The sequence below is a fragment of the Grus americana genome, chromosome 5 (genome assembly GCF_028858705.1).
Source record: "Grus americana isolate bGruAme1 chromosome 5, bGruAme1.mat, whole genome shotgun sequence".
Lineage (NCBI taxonomy): Eukaryota > Metazoa > Chordata > Aves > Gruiformes > Gruidae > Grus > Grus americana.
In genome coordinates this window covers 62,807,828-62,831,057 of record NC_072856.1, presented here as the reverse complement: position 1 = coordinate 62,831,057, position 23,230 = coordinate 62,807,828, and the positions used below count along the sequence as shown (strand labels likewise).

General features: G+C 39.8%; 1 protein-coding gene across 6 annotated transcripts in view; it reads left to right on the top strand.

The window, feature by feature from the left end:
• The window catches only part of SYNE2 (spectrin repeat containing nuclear envelope protein 2), a 201,830-nt gene that overhangs the window by 45,489 nt on the left and 133,111 nt on the right, over positions 1-23,230 (top strand). For all 6 annotated transcript variants that reach the window (XM_054825951.1, XM_054825955.1, XM_054825950.1 and 3 more), the window contains exons 15-34: positions 1,459-1,555; positions 1,716-1,903; positions 2,073-2,237; positions 3,537-3,710; positions 5,509-5,667; positions 5,919-6,089; positions 7,023-7,157; positions 7,314-7,466; positions 8,644-8,855; positions 9,099-9,174; positions 10,269-10,387; positions 10,986-11,109; positions 11,964-12,121; positions 12,560-12,707; positions 13,904-14,502; positions 15,361-15,540; positions 16,546-16,696; positions 19,127-19,285; positions 19,984-20,145; positions 22,298-22,399. In XM_054825951.1, coding sequence (XP_054681926.1) covers positions 1,459-1,555; positions 1,716-1,903; positions 2,073-2,237; positions 3,537-3,710; positions 5,509-5,667; positions 5,919-6,089; positions 7,023-7,157; positions 7,314-7,466; positions 8,644-8,855; positions 9,099-9,174; positions 10,269-10,387; positions 10,986-11,109; positions 11,964-12,121; positions 12,560-12,707; positions 13,904-14,502; positions 15,361-15,540; positions 16,546-16,696; positions 19,127-19,285; positions 19,984-20,145; positions 22,298-22,399 — 3,432 coding nt within the window. The remainder of the gene's footprint in view (positions 1-1,458; positions 1,556-1,715; positions 1,904-2,072; positions 2,238-3,536; positions 3,711-5,508; positions 5,668-5,918; positions 6,090-7,022; positions 7,158-7,313; positions 7,467-8,643; positions 8,856-9,098; positions 9,175-10,268; positions 10,388-10,985; positions 11,110-11,963; positions 12,122-12,559; positions 12,708-13,903; positions 14,503-15,360; positions 15,541-16,545; positions 16,697-19,126; positions 19,286-19,983; positions 20,146-22,297; positions 22,400-23,230) is intronic.

The following is a 23,230-nucleotide window of genomic DNA, read 5'->3' as shown; positions in this document are numbered from 1 at the left end:
TCTTCAGTGTGAAGAAATAGGGCGAGCTGTGACTGTTTATAATTTTCTCTTCCATTTTTATACTTTATTGGGAAGACTTCTTTCTAGACTATTTATAGGGCCAACAGTATCAGCCCTTCCCTAACTCAAACTTCTCTGGGGTAGTTCAGTAGTTGCTATCTTCAAAAACAACCATTACCCACAGTGCTGGCTAATACTGCCTTTTGCTCTTGCTTCTTGCTTTCCCAGCTTCCTTACCTCCTTACGCTTCCTGGTGAATAGGAATTGTCTTGTTGTGTTACATTTTGTGCTTAGCTCAAGTTGTTAAAATGATGCCATGTGTAGGCTTATGGGAGGGGACGGATTACTCTACCCCAAATACTACCAAAGATGCATCAGGAACAGAGGCAGAGAGATGAAAATGCTGATGCCATCAATTTTGCCCCATCTCCAGTTAATGGGCTTCTCCCTGAATTCCATGTTAGTGTAGTTTCTGAAGTTTCTCAGAAGCCTTCCAGACTGGAAATCCCTAGTTAAATCAGTGGGAATTTCACCAGCATCAGAACTGTGGAAGGAGGCAACAAGAGGTTATATAAAATCTCAGTTTTCCTGAGCAGTGTTAACCTTACCCTGTGGTGAGATGGAAGTATAGAGTTAATCTGGGCTGAGTTTCTTGATTCAGTTGGTTTCAGAAATACTATTATGTGATTGCTACAGTGGTGGTTCATGGTCTTTCTCCAGCTGATAGAATATAGAGCTTTCCCTAGGAGTTAAAGGCTTGTTGCTGGCTCTCCTTCTGGTCCCATGATGTGCAGTCCTGGCTGAGTGGTGACGTGGTGGCCCAGGTTTGTCATGGCCACAAGAGAGGTTGTTTTGTAGCCACTGGACAGAACATTTGTAGGAGTGGGGAGCTCTGGGGTGAGATGCAGCTCAGACAGAAGAGGGCTGAGGATCAACCCTCTCATTACCTCTGTGACTGTTCAAAGCACAAGTCTCCTCCTCTGCTCCCATTTTTCTCTCTCTCCCCCTTTCTATCCCCAGTTTAGATCTTCCTTGATCTGTGGCAGGAGCTAGGCACGTCAGTATTTCTGTGCATGCAGGGAAACCCACCTTTCACTTTCATCGCTTTTTTGACTTATGTGACGAAATTCTGCCTGATGTGTTCTAGATGCCTTTTCTCAATATTGCCCTAGGACTTTTTGAAATAACCAGTCCTGACTCATGCAGGGCTGTGACTCAGGTGATGGCATTTGGGAGTTAATACTCCCGTTTAAGTTATTCTCTGCATGAGCAGAGAAAAGAACAGGTCTATTTCAGACTAAAGGGTGCCAATGAGTTGCTGGATGGGCTTTGCTGAGTTTATGTTTAACCTGCAGGTTATAGGCTCATATTGAAAAAAAATTTATCCCAAGCTGCATTTCCTACCTAGTTTTATGTGGGTTAGTGTTACCTGTGCCAATTACTTTTCACTTTGGGCAGAATTTCATTGAAGAGACGAGACTTGAAACGCAACTAGAAACTGCTACTCACATCTGTGAAGATTTGAAAAACAAAAACATAAGCAATCCTGACTTAGGTAAGGTTGTGCACATAAACTGATATGAAGACCTCTATTTTGAACTGATGTGTTGTCACTAGTTTTAATTTCCACTTATGTTTTGTGTAAAATACTGCTTCTATGTAATTAACCTCTCTGTTTCCAAATGTATAATGATATTCCCCATTTGATGTCCTAGCTGGAGATCCTCAAGAAATTAGCAAACTTCTTAAGACAGTGGAGTCAAAGATTTCTATGTGCAGAGACTATATTTCCAATGTAAATACCACCCTACAGAAAGTCCTGTCTTCCTGGAGTAATTATACGGAAAACATCCACTTACTAAAGACGTGGCTGGAAGAAAAACGGAATGAGCATCCGAAAGAGGTACGTGGTTGGATTTCTCTTTGTAATGACAGACAGAGATACTTGGAAGCCTCCTGGAAGAAAAGCATTTTACATGACAGTGGTGGATGTTGTTGCTTTTCTGTTCCTCATTTTGGAAATAAACTTTTGGCAGGGTTCTGCTTTAAATGATTTCAATGCCTCTGTCTAGATCCCTGCTGAGATCCTGGCAAAGTGGAATTCAGTCCATGGTTCCTTAAATGAAGCTGGAAACTATCTCATCGAAGTCAGCAAAGAGCAAATTGGATCAAATATTGCCAAAGAGCTGAAGAAACTTAACAGGAGATGGGCTAAGTTCATCAAGAGGACACACTTTGTAAGTTACTACTTTCATATGACTTTTGCCATGCAGCCTTCAAAGTAATTTCCCAGACTTGTTGGCATGCTAATCAGAGATTAACAAATCTTTCAGTCAACTCAATATTGCCAGTTTTAAAACAGGAGGAACAGAGACTCCACAGAGGCATCCCATTCTTAAGTCTTTGTGACTCAGTTAAATGCTTTTTATGACATGACAGAAAAAGTTCAATTTCTTAGATGGAAATTTAAAAACCACTTATAAAAGGAAATCTTATTACAGAATAAAGATCTGTATTCAGTGCTAGAGATGGAAGTAATCAATTTGTTAAGACCTCGTGAGCCTTTGCTAAATCGTATAATCTCTGCCTCAGCTAGTAGAAAGTAATTATTGCTGCATAGATATTTCTAGGGTTGTGCAATTTTACACCAGCTCACTTGACAGGTTTTTAGGCTGCTGTAAATTCCTATACAACCTGCTTAATGTTACATGTATTACATTTCCTAGAATGCTTTCACAAGAATGACATTTTCACTCTGCCTGGGAATATTAGAACTTTTAATTTTCCAAGTTGGGCCTTTCATTGACATTTATTAAAGGTACTGTTCTGACAATAAATAGCGGCAAAAAATTACATCATTTTTGTAGGAGATGAGCTTAGTGAGAATGCAAGAAGATCAAAGGAAACATGTTCCCAAGTGTGGGGGAAATCCAGTGGTTCCTAGGAAAACCCTTAGTAAGAGATGCTTTTAGGAAATACATTCAGAAAGCAGAGGTAAAGAGGCCTCCTGCACCATTACAAGGACTTAAGGACTTCAGGAGTTATTTTTCTGACATTGCTTTGGACATTATGGCTAAAATATATGTTATACTTATTTTTATATTTAAAAAGGCAAGGGCAAATGCTTGAGCTCTGACCTGTGACTGCCAGTACCATTAAGCTGTTAGCACGCTCCCTGATCTGGATTTGACCGACACCAGCTATCATTCTCTTGAACAATTCCGTGGCATAGCCTGGGGGATGCTGCAGCCCAGGAGTTATTCTCCATAGCAGTGTGACTGTGGCTGCCTGCTTATAGGGGAGGGGGCAGGCCATATGTGCACAGGTTGTGCTGTCCCACCTGCTCTCAGAGTTGAAGAACTGAGCCTCACATCGTTTATTTACCAGTACGTTTGGCATTTATTTCTCCTCTGATCCCTTTTGGGTGCAAAAGCTGGAAAGTAACCAAAGTGGTGACTGTGTGTTGCAGGAGGGTAGTGGAGAGACCCATGAACCGATGACAGGAATGAACATCTTACCCTGCTCTTTGTTTATAGCTTGGTGAAGAGAGCACAGATGCTGCTGAAAAGACCAGGGAGCTTCCGGGGTGCCTGGAGAAAGTTGAGGAGCTCCTTGGAGGAGTAGACAGCTGGGCAGCAGAGACTGGATGCCTGCTTAGCGAGACTGGTCATGAGGGGCCTGTGGAACCTGAGATGGAGGAACGTTTGCAGGTGAAAATGGAAATACACTACCTAAAATACTTGTTCATCAGATTCTCATCTTTCAGCACAGATTTGTGGCTGCAGTAAAATGAGCTGTCATCAGTGAAGCAGAAATGAATGTGGATTTTGTGCTGTAATGATGGTAAAAAGTCAGGGCAATGCTAGTGTTTTGATGTTATTTTCCAGGACCACTCCCAGATGAACTATAAATGAATCTTCCACATCAGTGTGTCCAGGTGACAAGCAGGTTCCAATGAAGTGCTGTTGGTGCCACTGATCAGCAGCTTGCTCTTGAGTGATATTAATCACTCCCTGTCCAGCACAGCATTTGCAGCAGACTAAAACTTTGCAAGGTGCCGAGTTGAGAGTTTACCCTTGAGGGGTTGAGGTCACACAGTGCTTTCTATCATCTACCCTCCAGTGCAGGGAAGAGGTTTGGGACAACGTGGCTTTATTCAAGGCTTACCCGTCAAAAACTGGAATACTTGAAGTTTTTTCAGCAGCATGCTGGGTAATTTGTGCATCTCAGCTTACAGGCAATTGCTCTAAACATCCACAATGAGCACTGATGAATTTTTTGTTACTTCCACTAGTCTCTATTGCTTCCCATGCGTCTCTGCCAGGGATTACTGTTCCCCCCCCAGCTATATATATATATATATGTATATATAACTTAGCATCTTCAGCACAAAGTCTGATTTATTTTCTTCACCTGCCATTGAAGGTGAGACTGAACAAAGATGACAAGCTTTGCACTGGAGAAGCTGGAGCACTGTCTTATGTTGCCTTTTGCTATTTCTGCAACAGGGCCAGTATAATCTAACGGTAGGAAGGTGACCACCAGAAGGAGGTTTCATTGGAGCTCCTCTGTCAAAGCACCAAAATTAAACAGAGATCTTCTTTGGTACATTAAATCCACCTACAATAACTGCTAACCAGAATTAGTGTTAGTTTACTTTTGGTTTCTGCCTTCTTGCGCTGTGTTTAGTTGACAGAATTAGGAGTGTGAGCCTATGAAAAGAATATTCATATTTTTGTAATTGTGGGCATATGTTTATAAAATAAGCCTTATTTTGCAGCATGACACTAGTTTGTTAAAAACAACAAAATAACAAAAGACACCCTGAAATACAGCCTCCAAAAATGTGACTGTTATTGTATCTGCATGTCTGTGAGCAGAAGAGATCAGGTCGCTTATTACCTGTGGTACAATAGGTTGAGATCCAGAATAAAGCACTGATTATCATTAGAAGAATGCTAATTGACAACTTCAAACAGGAAAACGTGTTAAATATTCATAGATCAAAACAGCTCTAATAACGACATTTCATGATAAATATTCAAATTTGGCACACTACTTTTGCATGCAAAATAGGCAGCTGCTTCCTGCCTTTTAGTGCTGAATACCGCAAGAAAATCTGAGCCTTGATATGTGCTTACTTTTGGATGACTTCATGATCAGACGATGCATATCCAAATGTGTGGTTTGTACATTCATTTGGAAAGCTATTTGGATGGGAGAGCTTGCTTAAAAAATACTTCTAACTGGCTCTGAGGCAAAGACATGGGAGGTATCACATTGACAAAAAGACTGTTTCAGCAAACGGAATCCCCTGTGGATGGCAGCAAATTTCTTTCTCTCTACACAGAGATTTTGCAGTGCGATACACTGACCATAATTGGAATGTAAGATTTTTTCCTTGACCAAATATTGACCATCCATGATCAATGCTGGCTTTTTCATTCAGTTCCTTAAACAAAAAGAAATAAATACTGTATAGACTTCTAATGCTTTTCATTCAACCAGAGCTTGGCTGCAAGGGGAACCTCGTGCCAAGAACAACTTGTGGCAGCAGAAGAGATATTGCAGTCCCTGACGCAAAATGTTTCAAGTCAAGTGTCCCAACAGCATTCTCACACCACTGGGCTGCAGGCACGAATTAAAGAAGCCAGGGACAAAATAGAGGTACTTCTTTTTTATTGTTGTTGTACACACAGACATCTCTATGTGATTAGGAAGACTCCTTGTCATTCACATAAAATAGAAAACATTTTATACTGTTGGAATCAGTCTCCAAGACTCTTGCTGGGGCAAAAACTAGAACATTTCAAAGATCAGTATCTCAACTCAAAAAACTTGAGTGATGTTATGAAGCAATGGCTTTATGTAGTTACCAACACTCGGGCATGTTCTGAAAAGAGTCTCTTTCTTCCAAGGCTGTCACGGGTGACATAAGCAACATTTTGTCCAAATCTGAGAAGAGACCCTCAGAGGAGACTTTGCTCAATTTTGAAGAATCTCAGAAAGAACTTGAGGCCTCCATTTCAAAGGCTGTGCAACTTGTCAGTCAAAAATTAAGTCCTGAAGAATGTATTTCAAGATATGAGGTGGGTTTATCTTCTGAGCCAGCTGAATTTGAGTATTTATTAGTATCTAAAAGGCTGAGGTACCACAATGAGAAAAATTATCAGATTTTTTTTTTTGGTAGCTATTAATGCTTTTCTCAGCCTTTCAATTTAGCACTATTGGCATATATTAACTTGGCAGACAGCTTGAATGAAGAGATGTAAATCTGTATGGCAGTTTATTCAGCGCCCTGTCTTAACTTAAATTATTCCATCATCCCATCAGAACTCGTCATGTTCTGAACTACAGCCATTTTTTTGGGCTGATTAATAATTAAGATTTCCATCAAGAATCACATGCCTGAATTCTTGGACAAGTTGTTAAAGTGCGATTATAAATACTGAATCACCTCTTTTTCCCAGTGGCTAACTGGTAAAGAAAGTGTTCAGTCTCAAAATCTGGATCTCTTAAAGGGGTCCTGAGTTGAGGTATCAAAAATGAAAGTGCCCAAAATCCGCATTGCCTCATCTTGCACAGCAAGTCCTGGGTGGCCATGTGCCGGGAGCAGCACAGAGCGTCAGGCCATCTCATAGGGTCTGATCGCACTAGTGCAGACCTTTTACCTGCTCTCGGACAGGCATGGAGTATGGCCATGTATATTCCCTAGAAATGAGGCAGAGTTCAGGGACCTTAATCTTTCTTCTTTGGTACCAAATTTGCTGCTAAAAGAGGAGATACAAGAAAAACATCTGCTTTTCTCCAAAACACATACACTGATATTGCCTGCAACCTTTTTGCAGATCCACAAGGGTGGAGAATGCCCTCATACTCGTCCATGCAAGGGTCATCACAGCCCATACATGCAATGTATAAATACTTTATGCATGGTTTTGGTATGCTACTTATGTCATTTTATTAGGTAAATAAGCTACATTCAGTTCTGTTTATTTTTCATTATGATGCTTTTCTTGCAGGAAGCTTTTAATGCTCTGGACAATAAAGTTCTTGACAGATTTTTGAAAGCAGCTGAAAAACTGAAAAATATTTCATCTGATTGCGAAAAGCTGGTAGTGGAAGAAAAGAGTAAAGATGTTCGTAAAAGATGGGAGGTGAGATAATATAGGAAGGAGAATCCACTGTCTGATCTCATTAGGCCAGGCATCTTTGAAAACCAATTTTTTCGTCACAATATGTTCTGAGGTTTTTATTTGCTTTGTAATACTGTCTCATCACCTCACAGAGATAATGTGTTTTGAATTTTGCAGGCAGTTCATCATGAAATTATGTCCTATGTCCAGCTCATAGTAGAAAGGGAAAAAAAGAAATTTAACGCCACTTTTAAAAAAATCAATAAGCAATTAGGGAAAGAGAAGAAACTCCTGAGTATGGATAAAACCAAAGGGCTCAAGGAACATAAGGTACCTGCCGCACTCCTTTCCTGCTCACCTACCTCTCTTTGTGAATGCATTGTCTGTCCTTCTTGCTCCTTTTTAGGTACGTTGTCAGAGCCCGTGTTTGTGGAACAGGGCCCTTGTGCTTTATGTTACGTAAACACAGAAGAAAGAGGCCACCCAAATTATTTCTTTACCTTTTTTGACAGCAGTTATTAGCCTCCTTGCAGACTGTTAGAATTACCTCTTTCTTACATGGATGGTATCTTTTTTCCTTTTTTTTTTTTAAAGAAAGCCTTGAAGTATTAAAACAGATTTAGCCGTGAAAAGTGTAAAAATAAGAAATGATTATGTGTTCTGTGACTGCCTTGATTTGTTACAGTTGCATAGATGGTGTTAGGTGCCTTCAGGTGAGAGTACCTTCTCACAGAGCAATAGCTGCACTTTACCTCTGTGTTTTTGCTGTAAATAAATTAACCACAGAGTTAGACATAAGAGTTTCATGTTTCATTTGCCAGGGTGAGCCATGTTGAATATTACAGTTTCCATAAGCAATGGGGTTTACACTTGCTTCTAGTATTTTCCTTCATCCTCCTCTTTGAGATGCATTGGTGTGGCCAATTTAACACTTATAAGGGTAAGAAATTGCTCTCCTGATGAAATTCTGGTCTTCATTGAATTCATGCTTCTCGTGGGTTCATGTTCAGCAAATATTGCATATGCAAGAGTAAAGAGAAATAAGCATTCTCAGGTGTATTCCTTCTGCTCATATTCTTGTTAGATTTTTAGTATAGCTTGATTTCACCCTAGAAAGTACAATTATTGATGGAAAATGTTTTGAATAAATTTCCCAATTCTATTTTTTCTGTAGTCAATGAGACATGTATATCTGATGTGAGTGTGAATAGGACTTGGGACCAAAAGTAGCTAAAATTGTAGTAATGTAATGAATTTCAAAATCAAGCAGGAGTCATTATGGTTTTGTGAATGCAGCTGGGAAACATGTTGCAGAAATCCTAATTTCTTTCCTGGCTCTATTTGAAAAAGAATTGAGAAAAAATAATTGTTCTTCTCCTGGTTTGACAGCTTATGCTTTAAGTGCACTCATCCAAGAAGACAATGGATATAGAAAAAAAGCATTTGAGAATAATTCCATATCCTTATGACTTAACATGAATTTATTATATTGTTTTTCTTTGCTTAGGCCTTTTTTTCACATGAAGACAGCCTGAAGGAACTTAGCAAGTCATTAGAAGACCTTAAAATATTGGGAAGACTATCGGAAGAAACTGTCCCAGGCATACAGGCACTGACTGCAGACTGTGAACAAAAGCTAGAAAAGCTTCAACAAATTGTGGCAGATACTTACACAGCCCTGCTGTCTCGTGCTGGAAAAGAACAGTCATCTGTGAAAGAGTGGGTGATGTGTTGTAGCTTCATAGAAATCAGATATATGGATAATTTTTGTGACATTGTAAATGTACAACCAAGTATTTTACTATGTACATTACTATGGGCAACTGTACATTTAAACATTTAGTATTAAGTTTCATAAACTAGCAAGTACAATGTTTGACTACCCTTCACCACAGCTGCACTGGTTTTAATCATTAGCCAGCATTTCTTTTTTTCCCCTTTGTATTTCATTTTAAACTGTAGGAGCTCCATTGTTGCTTCTGAGAATGGAGAAAAGCCTGGTTCTTCTCAACAAATTGGTATTCTTTCAGTACAAGAGGTAAGAAGTCCATGCTTACTGTTGAAAAACAGTGCTCTCTCTAAGGGAGATCATTGGCAAAAGGAAAAACTGGTTATTTCTGTTGATATTCTTATTGTAGTAGGACCTTAGGCCTCTGGTCAGACATCAAAAACCCATTGCGCTTGGGAATGTAGACTAAGTAAATATTAAAAAGTAACACACAGGGAACAGCACTGGGCATCCCGAGGAGATGTGAGTCTCCAACCTTGCATTATATTTTGCTAGAGTGGGTTTCCGCTGGAAGAGTCGTGTGTGAAGCTGTGTTCAAGTGCAAATCCTCCATAGCGTCCCAGTAATTTGAACAAGTTTCAGAGGACACAGAGAGGAAGAATAGTGAAGAGTTGGAAGCATTTGCTTTAGAAAACTACAGGGAAAATCAGAACACTTGTAACTTCTTAGAAATAATTTCAGAGACACAAGGTACTGCAGTTTGTCATTTGGATGCCACAGAAGATGTCTCATGTAGGATAAACACTCAAGTAAGGCTGCAAACAGCTCATCAGATAGCCTCCAGACTGGTGATTTATAGGAGGCGACCCATTGCATTTACATTAAGTTTGAAGATACGTAGGAATTGGCTATTATCTCTTGTAAGGCTGCTGATATTGCCCCTAATACAATGATGGTATCCGTTCTCTCATGCATAATCAAAGTATGAATTGTATAACTAACATCAGGCAGCCTCAAACTGAGGAGTAGAGTATATCCTGGAATCAAGGGCAAGACACATGCCAAGGCATCTGGTATAAACAGCGTGACAGAAGACAGTGCCTTTGGGTTGCCCAAGGATGTCCATAGAGCTGCAGCAAAAATTTGCACAAGTGGCTTGTGCTTGCCAAAGACCTAGCATCTGTGGAAGGAGTGAATGACCTGGCTGCAAGTGTTCAAAAATTTGTTTTGGTTCTTGACTGAGTTTAAACACATCTTGTATCCATGAGTGGTATCTCTCATCTCCTTTGGGACACGTGAAGCAATTGCTTCTTTCAGGAGTTCACAGATGTCTGTTAGTCTTCACTATGTCTTGGCACAGCATGATGCAGATGTAACTGGTACTTTTTATTATTTTTACTTAGACCTCAAGACCTGCTGCAGATATTGTTTTGGAACCAGATGTGAAACGTCACAATGGAGAAAGCTGTGCAAAGAAATTTGAGGAAGACAGTGATTTGCCCATACCAGCTTTATTAGAGAGGTAATTTTCAAAGGATGTAATGAACATATATTAAGAGATGATACTACACTAGACATTCATAAATTGATTGAATGTATCGAACATAGGTTGCACTTTTGCTATGCAGAACACTGTTCTTGTTCTACTACAATTTACTTAATATTGCTCTGTAATTGATAAGGAAGCACTATAGTAGCTAAATGCTTCAAACATTAGGATTTTGTAGCAAAAACACTTAGAACTGGAAAACTTTTTCTTCTGTTCTTTTCTTGGGCCAGAAAAATCTGTATCTGCCTTACTAATAACTTCAAATATTGCAAAATTAAACATAAAATGTGTCAGGTTTTTAAAGAACTGACATTTTTATGTTCATAAAACTGAATTTAGAGAATGCAGGCAGGCATTCATACTTGAAAATTAGCCAGATGAGCAATTTCTCAGCTCTTTTAGATGTTGCTCATTTATGCCCGTTCATTTGAGAGTTAGGTAAAAATATGCATTCACAATAGACTGTGCTTATTTTATACGATAATCTACTGGTCAGCAAGTCCCAGCCCCTGCCATGTTCCACTAAATTAGAAGTAATATTCTCTCTGAAAGTGATTGCATCTTTCTTTAGCTATAACACACAAAGAAGTAACCTGGAGGAACTTTTGCAAGTCAGCAGAGATAAAGTAGCATCTGGCTTTACTGGTGAAATAAAAGGCACTTCATGCCTTCAGAATAAGCTGCTTGAACTACAGGTAAGTATTCATCTTTTAAAAAAATATTTGATGCCTAAGTTGTTATTTTCTCATGTAGAGTCCTCTCCTCTCTGTGTTGTGTGTAATTGCCAAGAGAAAAGGAGCATCCTTACAGCCAGGTTTATTACAAGTAGAAGGGAAATCAAGGGTTTAGCGTTCAGCAGGACTGCATTTCTACTAAGCAGTGGAGTTTTGCAAGTGTTACTGAAAGAAGAAATTGGTGGCTCTCAGTTTGTGATCTGTAGGCTGAAATAGGTTTAATGGGAAAAATAATTACTGAAAGTAGCTTTTTTGTCAGCAGGAATGATAAGTGATAGATTGTGGTCAGAGCTGGAGGAGTTGTCAGAGTTCAACCATCAAATGGCAATGGTGTATGTGCAGAATGAAACTGTTCCAGGACTTAGAGCTCGATTAGGTTTGTGAGAGCCTTAAGGGGATGATAAAAGGCACATAATTGATGTTGGAGAATTTATTACTGCAATTTTCAAGTCCTTGCTTTAAAGGAGTAGAAAGGTTATCTAGCATTTCAGAATGTGGTTCAGTTCTGCGTTTGTTTTTTGTTCTTTTGAACATAAATAAGTTGAGATATTTTCTACTCATTCTTGTAGTAAAAATGGCTGAACCATATTTACTGAACCTGCTATAAAATGTAGCCAAGGCATATATCTGACATGGAAATTTTCATCATAAAAATTTGGTAGAGATTTGCATGCAGCTAAAAATGGAGTCTTAAAGAAAAAGGTGATGTTTTCACTTTTTTTGCAGAGACTCTTGTGGCTGTAATTTTATTAACTGTCTGGTCGATTGAGAAATACAGTATCATAATAATGCAATTAACACTGCGTATCTTTTAGGTGATAGAGAGTGAAACCAATTCTGACTGGACACAATTGGAAAACATCTCATCTACCTTAGAAAATCTCGTGGATGGAGTGCAGCAGGCTGCTATCTCTGATACGAGAAGCAAACTAAAAGGAGAAAGGAAAGAGCTTCAGGATATTATAAGTACCAGGTATAAAATAATAATTCATTACATTAGTTAAGGAATAGTTCTTTGTAATTAATGTGTGTATTGTGAAGCGAATAGTGTGCATTACAGAAAATACCTGCACATTTTTAACATTTTGTTTTAAAAATTAAGCTTTTCTTATTTATACTTGGTTCATATATACATTGCAAATAGTGGGAATCTCTCTCAGAAGCACAGAGCCAGATCTTTGTAAAATCACAGTGCAGTATTCCCAAGTTTACTGTTATTTCCTTCAACCTTTTGGTTAAATTTACTGGGACTCACGCTGCTTTTCTTATTAATCAATGGGAAAACTCCTTTGACCTCAGAAGGAGGATTAGATCTGTTAGGCAATGACGTTATCTCTGTGGCGTTTTGTGCTGTAAGATGTGTCTTTTCTTGCTTGCTTTCCCAGTTCACGTTTTGTTACTTTTCTTGTAGAACAAACTCTTTAAGGACTGCTTTGGAAATTGTTTTGCCAATAGAAAATGAATCCATTCTTCTATGTGAATTAGATCAGCGGCTGAAGAAAAAGGACATCCAGCAGTTTAATCTGATGAATAGTGACCTTGCTTATAGGGAACTAAAGGTAAACACACCCTGCAAACAGGGCGTGGGGCGTCAGTACCTAAAGGGGCCTAACAAGAAATTTGGAGAGGGACTGTTTACAAGGGCATGGAGTGATAGGACAAGGAGTAATGGCTTTAAACTGAAGGAGGGGAGATTTAGATTGGATACTAGAAAGAAATTCTTCGCTGTGAGGGTGGTGAGGCACTGGAACAGGTTGTCCAGAGAAGTTGTGGGTGCCCCATCCCTGGAAGTGTTGAAGGCCAGGTTGGATGGGGCTTTGGGCAACCTGGTCTAGTGGGGGTTGGAACTAGATAATCTTGAAGGTCCCTTCCAACCCAAACCATTCTGTGATTGCATGATCTAAGCTAAGCTGCCTTGTGTCACATCTGCTGCGGTACCTGAGCACACCCCAGGATGGTTTTAGAAGCTCTGCACATATGCAATAACTTGTTCACCTGCTATCAGTATCTTACGCCTAGGCTCTGGTCTGTCTATTAGGCAGGGTGAACATTGTTTTGTTCACTCCGAGCTGAACACACTGACTGCTATGCAGGACTGAAAGTTTGCATTTGTCTGCCCTTGGCTCTTAAGCTAAGTAGGGTTTGGGTTTCTCAAGCTGTAGGGCAAAGAGCACGTGGACTCTGTGTCTGAGATGACTTTTTGGCTGGAAGAGCCCTGCATTTTTTTCCCTAGCTCTCTGCACATTTGGAGTTTCACAACACTGACACAATGCTGTTTGTCTGAGGGCTGTAAGCAGATAGCATTCAGACTTCACCAAGACATTTTCAAATGTGTGTAAATCTCCTCTGAAAGTGTGGCATAAAGACCTTAAAAGGTGGCAGAACAACAAACATCTGTGTGCCCGCCTGTGCTCTGAGTGATCTCCCACTGTTAGAGCCTGCTGGTTTCAGTCCCAGGACTCTCATCATTTTTCTCTCCTTTTTGTCTGATTGCTGGGAAGAGGCTTGGGCTTTCTATAATGCTGACCAAATTCCCAGTGTGTGGAATACCATTTTATTTGTTTTTTCTTTTTTTTCCCTCCCTCCACCAAAGTCCACTGTAGGAAAAAAAAGAGGTTTTCTTTCTTAACTGCCCTGTTTAGCATACTTATTTTATTGTGAGTATAATTTGTTTTTCAGGCATGGGTTCAGCTGTAGTGCAGGATACAGGTTTTCTTTCACTCACTAACACTGTTGGTCGTTCTCTCAATTTCAGGAGCTACAGAGATCCATATTAAATCAGATTGAAGTGTGCAAACAATTGGAACACCTCGATAGTTCAGCAAGAGATGAGTTTAATCCAATAGATCTGCAAGCTGCAAGTAAAATTATGATTTACTACCAAAACCAACTTGAAGAAATGAGCCATAAAATGCAGATCCGTGAGACAGTTCTTAAAGATCTGGAAGCTTTTATGGCCTCCTTGAGGAAGATTCAGTCTTCCATCAAATGTCTCACAGATCACTCAGGTCAACCTGAAATACAGGGAAAAGCATTGAAAGAGGCTGCACAAGAAGTTTCTCATATGGCAGAAGAGGCAAAATGTTTGGATGAACGCTTGAAAACAGTTGATATCTGTTTGGAAGATGCTGAATGTGGGAGAAAGACTTGCTGTGAAAACCTTGTTCTGACTTTATCTGAAGAGCTAAGTGCGAGTTATGATCCCTCGAGGGAACAGATGCTTACCGAGGAAAATGACTTATACAAGACTTTTGCTACAAAAAATGGTGAACTCCTTAAAAACATTCAGGATCTACGTGACAGAATTAACAAAATAGGCTTGAAGGATCCAACAATTCCAGCAATTCAACAAAGGTGAATTCTTTTTTAAAGCTTGTAATTTCATCATTTCAGTCAACTCAGAGGACCTGTGGCCCCTTGCAGTGGAGCACTGAAACTTGAATGTGTCTTGAAGTATCTGTGGAGCACTGAAAGAAGTTGTGCACCTATGGTTTATTCTCTGTCTCACAGCCTAAATAACTTCTTTTAAACTTCTGTGTATGGGTTTGTTTGAAGCAGAACTGATGAAGAAAAAATAGAAGGAGGTTGATTGTTACGATCACAGTTTTCAGTAAAAAAACTGTCAAACAGAGGGACAGGTCTTGCTGAGCACTGACACATGTGATGTGAAACTCCGCTGTAGAAGCCTTGCATTATCTTACCACACCCCTAGAAAGCCACTAACATGATTTGTATGTCTCTGATACTGTTTCAGAGGAGCTCTCTGCAGCCTTGCAAAGGATGAATAAACAATTCACTACTGTTTATGCGGAGGGAAAAAGGGAGGGGAGAGGAGTTTATAATCTGTGACCATTTTTTAAGTTGTGAAATCCCATACTATGGCATAGCTTCCTTTCTTAGACCATATTTTAAGATAGCCAGAATGCACTTACCTTTTAATACAAAATAATTCACTATGTTCATACAGACCCTATTAGTCCTTACGATTTTGTATTACTTTCTCAAAGGGCTTAGGTCAGCATAACTCATCTGAAAGACTGTGTCAAATTACATGAACTGAAGATCAAATTAGACTTTTTATGATGTCATTTAATATAGTCGGTATGTGCAGCTCAGGATGAATTTCTAGAGAACTTAATAATTACATGGGGGAAAAAAATCAAAGACTTTAATATAAGTCTGTATTTCTTTTTTTTTTTTTTTCTAATAAAGGGTAAAATCATTAATGGAATTGGAAAAGGAATTGGATTGTGCTGCTGTTGAAATGAAACCTATGCGAGAAATTGCTAATAAGCTCCCACAGATCAAAGAGGAAGAAGCAGATGAAGCAAATGAACAGTGTAGAGTTACAGAGAGGTTATGGGAGGATACAAAACTCTTGCTCGCGGAATGGTAAGGAGAAAAGCTACATTTTAAAGTAGTATTGTACAACTGAGAAGTTTGCTTGTAAAAGGGAACAGCAAAAAAGCCTTAGACCATACTTCAAAGTAGATGAAATACTGATGCAGTAGCAAATGTTACTATTATGGTGCTATAAACTATCATACAGCCAAGAATTGCACATAGAATTTTGCAGCCAGAGCTCATTAATTTTATGTATTTTTAAGACATCACAGTCCCATCATTTAGCAGGTATGCAGTGAAGTGTTGGACTTAATTGGTATCCAAAAGAAAAGCCTGTCTGCTACTGGGACTGATGTGTCTTCTGTATTTGCTGTGAATTTCATGCCAGCACATTCAAAAAGAAAAGTCAAACTGAAACAAATGGAAGAGGACAGCTGGGAAAGCAGAGTCTCTTATGCAGGAAAAGACTACAGGAACTTGGTTTGATAAGCCTGAGAGAGCGAGGACTGGGAAAGGCTGTGATTGATGACCAAGGGCATCTGTCCTTCTCTTAGGGTTTTTAAAGGTGCCTTTATGATTTGCATGAAGTGGCATAGATCTGGTTAATCCTCCTGGCCTGCACAGCTGTCGGAGGGAGTAATCTGTTTTCAGATCCCACTGCAGGCTGGGCTGAGGTGCTGTTTCCCACTGTCCACTACCCGAGCTGTTGGGATACCTGCTGCACGTTGTGTTTCAGTTTACTGGTGACTGTGCTCACCTTTCAAGTGGAGAGTATCATATAAACTGGAACTGCTCAGGTCACATCATGGTTAAATGTGAACCAGAGGCATAGGATGGTGAAGGGCATTTCTGATTCCAAAAGCTCTCCAAATACCATACCAGGTATCACACAGTATTGCAGGGTTTCTGACTGATACAGTTTATCCCCTGTTTTCTCTCTTCCAAACAGTAATCAAACTCCCCACATCTTTGAATATAGGAGAAGGAAGCAGACAAGAGGTTGAGGCTGCTGTTTTATGCTTAGGCCATAAATAATACATCTCTTTTTGATAGCCAGGAGCAGTGTGCAAGGGCTCTGGAGCTCCTGAAGCAATATCAAAGCTGCAAAACTAGTCTGACCAGCATCATCCAGAAACAGGAGATTGTGCTTTCACAGCAAACTTCTTACATGGGGAAGGAGAATTTGAACAGACTAATAACAAAGGTGAGTAACAACAACTTACTGAAAAGGAAAGAAAAATCTGCTTGCAGATTTGCCCTTGCACACTCAGCTTTCAGGGCAAATGTTAAGAACTTACTTTCACTTTGGCTTCCAAAATACATTTAGGGACCATACCTGGGTTTTGTTTTAAGTTGATGTCTAGATTTGCTTAGTGAATCAAGGTCTTGTTAAAGGGGAGGGATTAAAAAACCCCAAACCATAGAAAAACTGTGATGTAGTATCAAAATAAGATGAAATCCTGTCCTACCAAAACCACATATTGAAGTCAGCCGTATTCACTCATTTCGTTTAGAACCTTACACTGCACGGTTTATAAACATACAAAAATAGCAAATTAATTTGTTACTAAAGCAAAAATAATAGTTAATACAGCTCCTTGGGGCCACTTGTTTCTCTGCTGTCACTGTAGTATATAACCCAGAATTTAGATCCGTATACTCCCCTTGCTGGGAGGGCAGAAGTCACTGGGTCCCAGGTGGGGTTTGTCTGCCCCATGCAGTGCTGGGCAGAGATCTGCAGCTAGCCCCGAGCAAGCAGGATGAGGAACAGGAGCTGTAAGGCTGTGTGAGCGTTGCACATCTGCTCAGAGGCTGGACCATGACAGATCTATCCTGCTTCCCAGGCTGGAGTTTGCGTACCTTGCTGTATTTCATTGCCACTGCGCTCAGAGACAGCTTGGGGATTGCAGGCATGGTGCTGCCATGGGGTGTACGTCAGGAGGCCAAAAAGGTTTTGGCAGGGCTGATGATACAGTATTTCCTTGAGCTGGTTGCATTTGCAGCATGAGTATCTGCCATAACACTGACTTTGTTGACCAAACTATGTTGCAGTTAGAAGCCTTAACAACATAGTTTGGTATTTTTCTCTCACTTCTCTATGTTACAGACCTTCTTAGAGGACAGACCTTCTATATAAGAGCCTTGCCCTCTGTAACCAACATTTGCTCCATGCTGTCTTTAATAGCACTTAAACATTTGCAGTAGCTTTTACATTAGCTGATGAGACTAAATGAACAGGTATTGCTGGAAAAGCCCTCATTTAAAGTTTATCACTTTTTCAGACAAAAATTTGACAGCCAGCTAAATTTGTCTTGGCTCAATGAATACAACCACTGGACATCATTGTCCATGGCCAATGGATTAGTGAACAGCAGCACATCCATTGTGACTGGACAGGTTTATTGTACAGGTTTCACATTTCCTGTCTGGGTTATGTAACTGGTTGTTCAGATCCCATTTAGGCTTTCTGATGAAGCGTCACCCATATCATTCAGGAACATTTGCTCTCAGGCAGTGCCTGGGATGGTTAAATTTAAGAAGGAATGTAAGCGGTTTCTTCCCTTGGGCAATGGGATGGTGCCCGTGTGTGCCACTCCCCTTCAGCTGAGGCAGGGTCTTGTCTTTTCTTGGTTTCACACGTGAGACCTCTGGCACCTCCTATCACTCGGGCTCCTGCTGCAAGGGAGGTCACCTGCATACCCTGGCCTCTGCTGGTATGGAGACCTCTCACTCTGTTAACAACTCTGCCTCCTCACCTTGTGTTTTGTAATTCCACTCTCAGAATTGTGGTCTGCAATAGCTGCAGCACAGTACAAGGCATGTCCTTGAGTGCTGATGATTTGTTATTCATAATTATATAAAATAATAACAGAGATTCTCTGCCTTGGTCTGGTTTGTGAGTGTTGTCCCTCCTCTTATCTCAGTGGTTGGCAGTATCTATATAAGAGGATGCTTGTTTCTGGGAAATAAGGAGAGCTTTTAATATCAAATTGCCTAACACTAGAGGTCAGTGTTTCTTTTTCAGCGAGCTTCCATGTTGCTTGTAAACACTGACATTACAATTAAACACAAAGAAGCAGTCTAGTGTTTAAACAGAAAGGAAGAAAAAAAGGACCTTTCAGTTTGTGGCAATGGCATATTTGATGATGGCTGTGTTTTAGTAGGATTTAAACTTTTTTTTTTTAAAGTAGTTCAAAACCTGGAGATCAAAATGCCAGGTTATGTTTTTTTAGAGTTGTAATAGTACCTCAGATGAGTATTATGTTGTGCATTTTTTTATTTCTGTAAATGAGGTTCTCAAATCCCCTTGGATCTTGCGATTACGACTTTTAAAGCAAACTGTGGTTTTGGCTCTCTTAGTCAGAAATATATTATCCATAGCTCCCACTCAGCTGTTTTGCAGCCAATAACAGAATGATATGGATTTCTAACAGGGAAAAATGTTCCTATCAGCATGACAAGGATACAATGACACAGGATACATTCCTAGTCTCATCATATTATATAGAATAGATTATTTTGTGTAATGCGGTTGTTTTTCTAAACAAAAAAGAACAACACATCAGTTAAAAATGTTTTGCTGAACAGTCATAAGTGAACATGCTCGTAAATATCCATTTGGTCTTTTTCACAGATTGAAGAGGCGAAAGAGGAATTTAATGATCACTCTGAAGATGTAGACAAAATAAATCAGATCTGCAAAAACCTTCAATTCCAGCTCAATAAAATGAGAAGCTTTGAGGAGCCTCCGTTCGAGAATGAGGCTAACATTATTGTGGACAGATGGCTGGATGTATGTAAAAAGTAAATTATCAGAGTGGTCTTATCTGTTATGCATTATAGTAATTGATTCTGACGCGTGTGTAATATTTGGAATAAATTAAGTGCAATATGGCAAAGATTCTTAAGAGAGAAATCTAAGTGTTTATCAGAGCAAAGCTTGCAGAGTGTCTATTGGCGTAATGTTTCTGATCTCTCAGGTAGTTTATATCATGGATACTCCTTGACAGTAAATAATTCTAGGAAATGCAGAAATGCAATATTAGTGCTCTCTGCATGAATCTGTAAGCTTCCATAACAACTTCTGTGGATTTAGACTTTGGAGACAATCTGGAGAATTACAGTGCTGGTGCTTTTGGTGAGAAATATTTGCCGCTGTCGATCTAAGCAGTGCATCAATACTGAGATTAGATGGTATTTACTGAGAGTAGATAAACATTAATGAGCAAGGCTCCTTCCTAAACCTGCCTTAAAACTGGCAAGCTGCCATTGTGATTGGTATGTTTGGCGACATGTGTGGCAGGGATTTAAATATCTTCTCCCTGACCAGTTCACTGTGAAGACACACGAGATTTTTTTCCCTTGTCGCACTTGTTGTTTTTGTGGGTGGTTTAATCTCGCTCCGATTTTATTATGCTGTATTTGCTTTTAGAATATAACTAAAAATTTTTGAAACCTGTGTGTGTTTTCTATATATAAATCTCATGGTAGATCAATGAAAAGACTGAAAACTACTGTGATAATTTGGGAAGAGCTCAGGCTTTGTGGGACAAACTTCTTAATTTATCCGGCACAATCGATGCTTGGGCAAATGCAGAACTTAAGAATGCGGAAGACCGTTGTCTGACCGAAGAGGACCTTACGCAGTTGAAGGTAATTTGAATGGAAATTTTTTACCCTTAACTTACACTGTAGTGACATGGACTTTGGACTATAAACATGCACATCGCATAGAAATATCAATACTGCAAATGCAGAGGAAGTTGTAACATTTGTAATTGTACCTGCATGGATAGTTTCACTGAAGATATTGCATATTGTATTGGGGATACAGGTCTTGGAAACTAATAAATAGATAGCGTATGTGTATACTAAATTGTTTTAAATTAATGCAACACTGTAAATGCTGCTTTAGACTACAAAAGCCCCCTCATTCCTTTGTGCTGTACAAACATACAGCAAAGAGAAGGCCTGGAAAGCTTGTAGTCAGAGTACAGTGGTGCACATATTTCCTTGTGCCTAGAGAAGAAAGGGAAGAGAGTGCGTATAGGCTAACAATTAGTTTTCTAGTTAGAAAACTGCCTGTCAGTGAAGTTATTGGAGCCTCAGAAGTGGCAGGGCAATGGATAGTTCAAGAAGAGGTTGCAGAGGTGGCTTATTTGCTCCTGTGATCCTTGTCCCAGTGTGCTCCTTCGTGTAACTTAATGCAGCCTTAATAGTGGCTAGCTGCTAAGGGTCTCCAGGGGCTGCAGGCAGACAGACAGCAGCAGAGCCTGGGCTCCCCTTGCCTCTTTTGCATAGATTACAGCATTAACTCTTGGTATTGGGGTGCAGTTGGGTGTAAAAACACATGCACTAGCTCTATGCCATTGAAGAGCCTTCACATATGGGGGTAAATATTTTAATTTCTGACCAAGAGGTCTTCCCAGTGAAACAGTAGTATACGCGCTGTGCAGAGGTGGATATTTTATCTCATTATTATTACCTTTACCATTGTATTGTTAGAATTTACCTGGGGTAGTTCAGGTCCCTGAGGGCTTTAGTAAAAATGCACCAGCTGGCAACTGCATCGTAAGGGCCATTTTGTTACCTGGAAACTGCTCAAGCCCAGCATGATGTGGCCATGCCCCCGACCTGCTTCTGCAAGGGCTGTGCTGGAGCTGGCTGCGCTAAGGTTACTCCGCTGCTCCCATGTGAGAGGATAATTTCAAAAGAGAGGGGAGGAGAGGGTAAGGGAGGGAGAAATTGTGCTACTATAAAAGCAGAATAGAAGGAGAGAAAACTGAACTCAGTACATTGGTATTGTTGTAAAATTATTTGAAGTGCAGATGGTGTCAGGTTCATTTATCAATTTATTATTATTTCTTTTGTTGTTGATCCTGAAACATGTCTACATTAATGTTAATTACAAACAAAACCACCAAACAACTATTGCAATGTGTATCATGTTACATAGGGTTGAAACCCAGGGTCCTTTATGACCACCCAGCAGAGCACCCGTACATGTGCTTTTGAGAAGCCTGTCACAAAAGAACAGAGTGATTAATTATTTAACTCTATATTTAAAGATAATTTCAGTATAAATAATGTGAGAGAAGTTCTGCTTTTCCCTGTAGCCAGTATGCAAATAGGAACTCTTTTAAAGGCTGCAGCACATGAATGGGTTTTGATGATTGCTTGTACAGAGACTGCAAAGGAATATTTTGTCCTGAGAGAGTTTGGAATATCAATTTGGGAATATGAGACAACGTGACTATTTTAGATATATCCTGTTTCATAAGTTGAAGCTGGTATTTTATTTTCACATTGCTGGCTTTTTCCAAAATCCATTCAAATGAGTAGAGATCTTTTCATATAAAAAGGATTTACATTTAAAAAGTGCTCACAGCATGTGTTGTGTTTTATCACATCCCTAACAAAGGGTATCATCAGGATGCCAGTTCTTGACTTTACATCTATAACATCTGAGAACATCACTTTTTAATAGAAATTGCAAGAAATAAGTACAAAATTAAGATTATTTTCCTGGAAATTTACTTGGGTTAATATAGAAGTAAAATAATTAAGATTGTTAAATTTATGCTAGATTTTCATTAACAACTGGTTTGCCTGAGAAACATGGAGTGTTTCTGACTGTAATACAAAAAATGTCTAAATTGCTAAAATGAAAATCAGGAAATGGACCAGTTGTGGGAGCTCTATATGCCAAAATGCAAGAATATTATTAATATAATTTTCTAACAGAAACATGGAAATTTAATTTGGGAGGAAACACAGTTACCGATGTGTTTTTTCCCACCTTCAGGCATGCCTACGAGTCCAAGAGCAGAAACTCCAGAAATTTGACAACACAGTTGCTGAGATAGAAGAACTTCTGAATAGCAATGAACCTCCACTGGAGCTACAGGTACAAAGAAGCTTTTACAGCTAATGCACCAGTACTCATTACTACAGCCCTGCTTCTAGTATCATCTTTGCAATAATCATTTCTTGGTTTGACTTAAATCTACCCAAAGAGAATTGGAGGCATTTTGTTGGCTATTAGCAGTGACATTTCAGTTGTTGTCTTTCTCAAGCTGTTAGAACCAAACCTGTCATTTTAAACAGAAAGGCCTCTCTTGGTCCTGTGCCTTTTAGGAACTTAGACCTGACCCAACTGTTTTGCAGGCCTGCTGAAAGAGGCCAATATCAGTGATATCTGGTGTTTAGCTAGGCAAGGCCACCAAGGACAAGGCAAAATGGATCTCATCCCTTTGGGGATCCCAGCAACTCAGCATGCTGTCTATTTTAAGCTGTTCCTTTACCTGGATATGGCTTAACGTAGCTTGGTAGTATGTAGCTGTTTGCACAGACGGGTGTTTACTGTGATGTTTTCCTTTGGCATATCACAACGAAATCTTCATCTTTTTGTGTTAACTTCACACAGCAAAGAATAAATCCTTCTCCACTGTTTGAGACCACGTTAGCCTACCTTGATCCTGTACCTGTTCCCTAAGCATCCACTTGCGGTCTCTGTCAGATGCACCTTGAGCTTGACCCAGTTTGGCTGTTTGTGTGTTTATCCTCAGCAAACAGTGAACTCAGAGGAGTTTCACTGGGTAAAGTGATCTAAGGAGCTTAGGAAAGGACTCTGCAACCTTGTACTGTGCACACTGTGCTCCTCGGGAGCACCAGACGCCCTGAGCTCCCTGGGGTGGTGTTTCAGCATCTGGCCATGATCCCATTGAGTTGCTGTCTC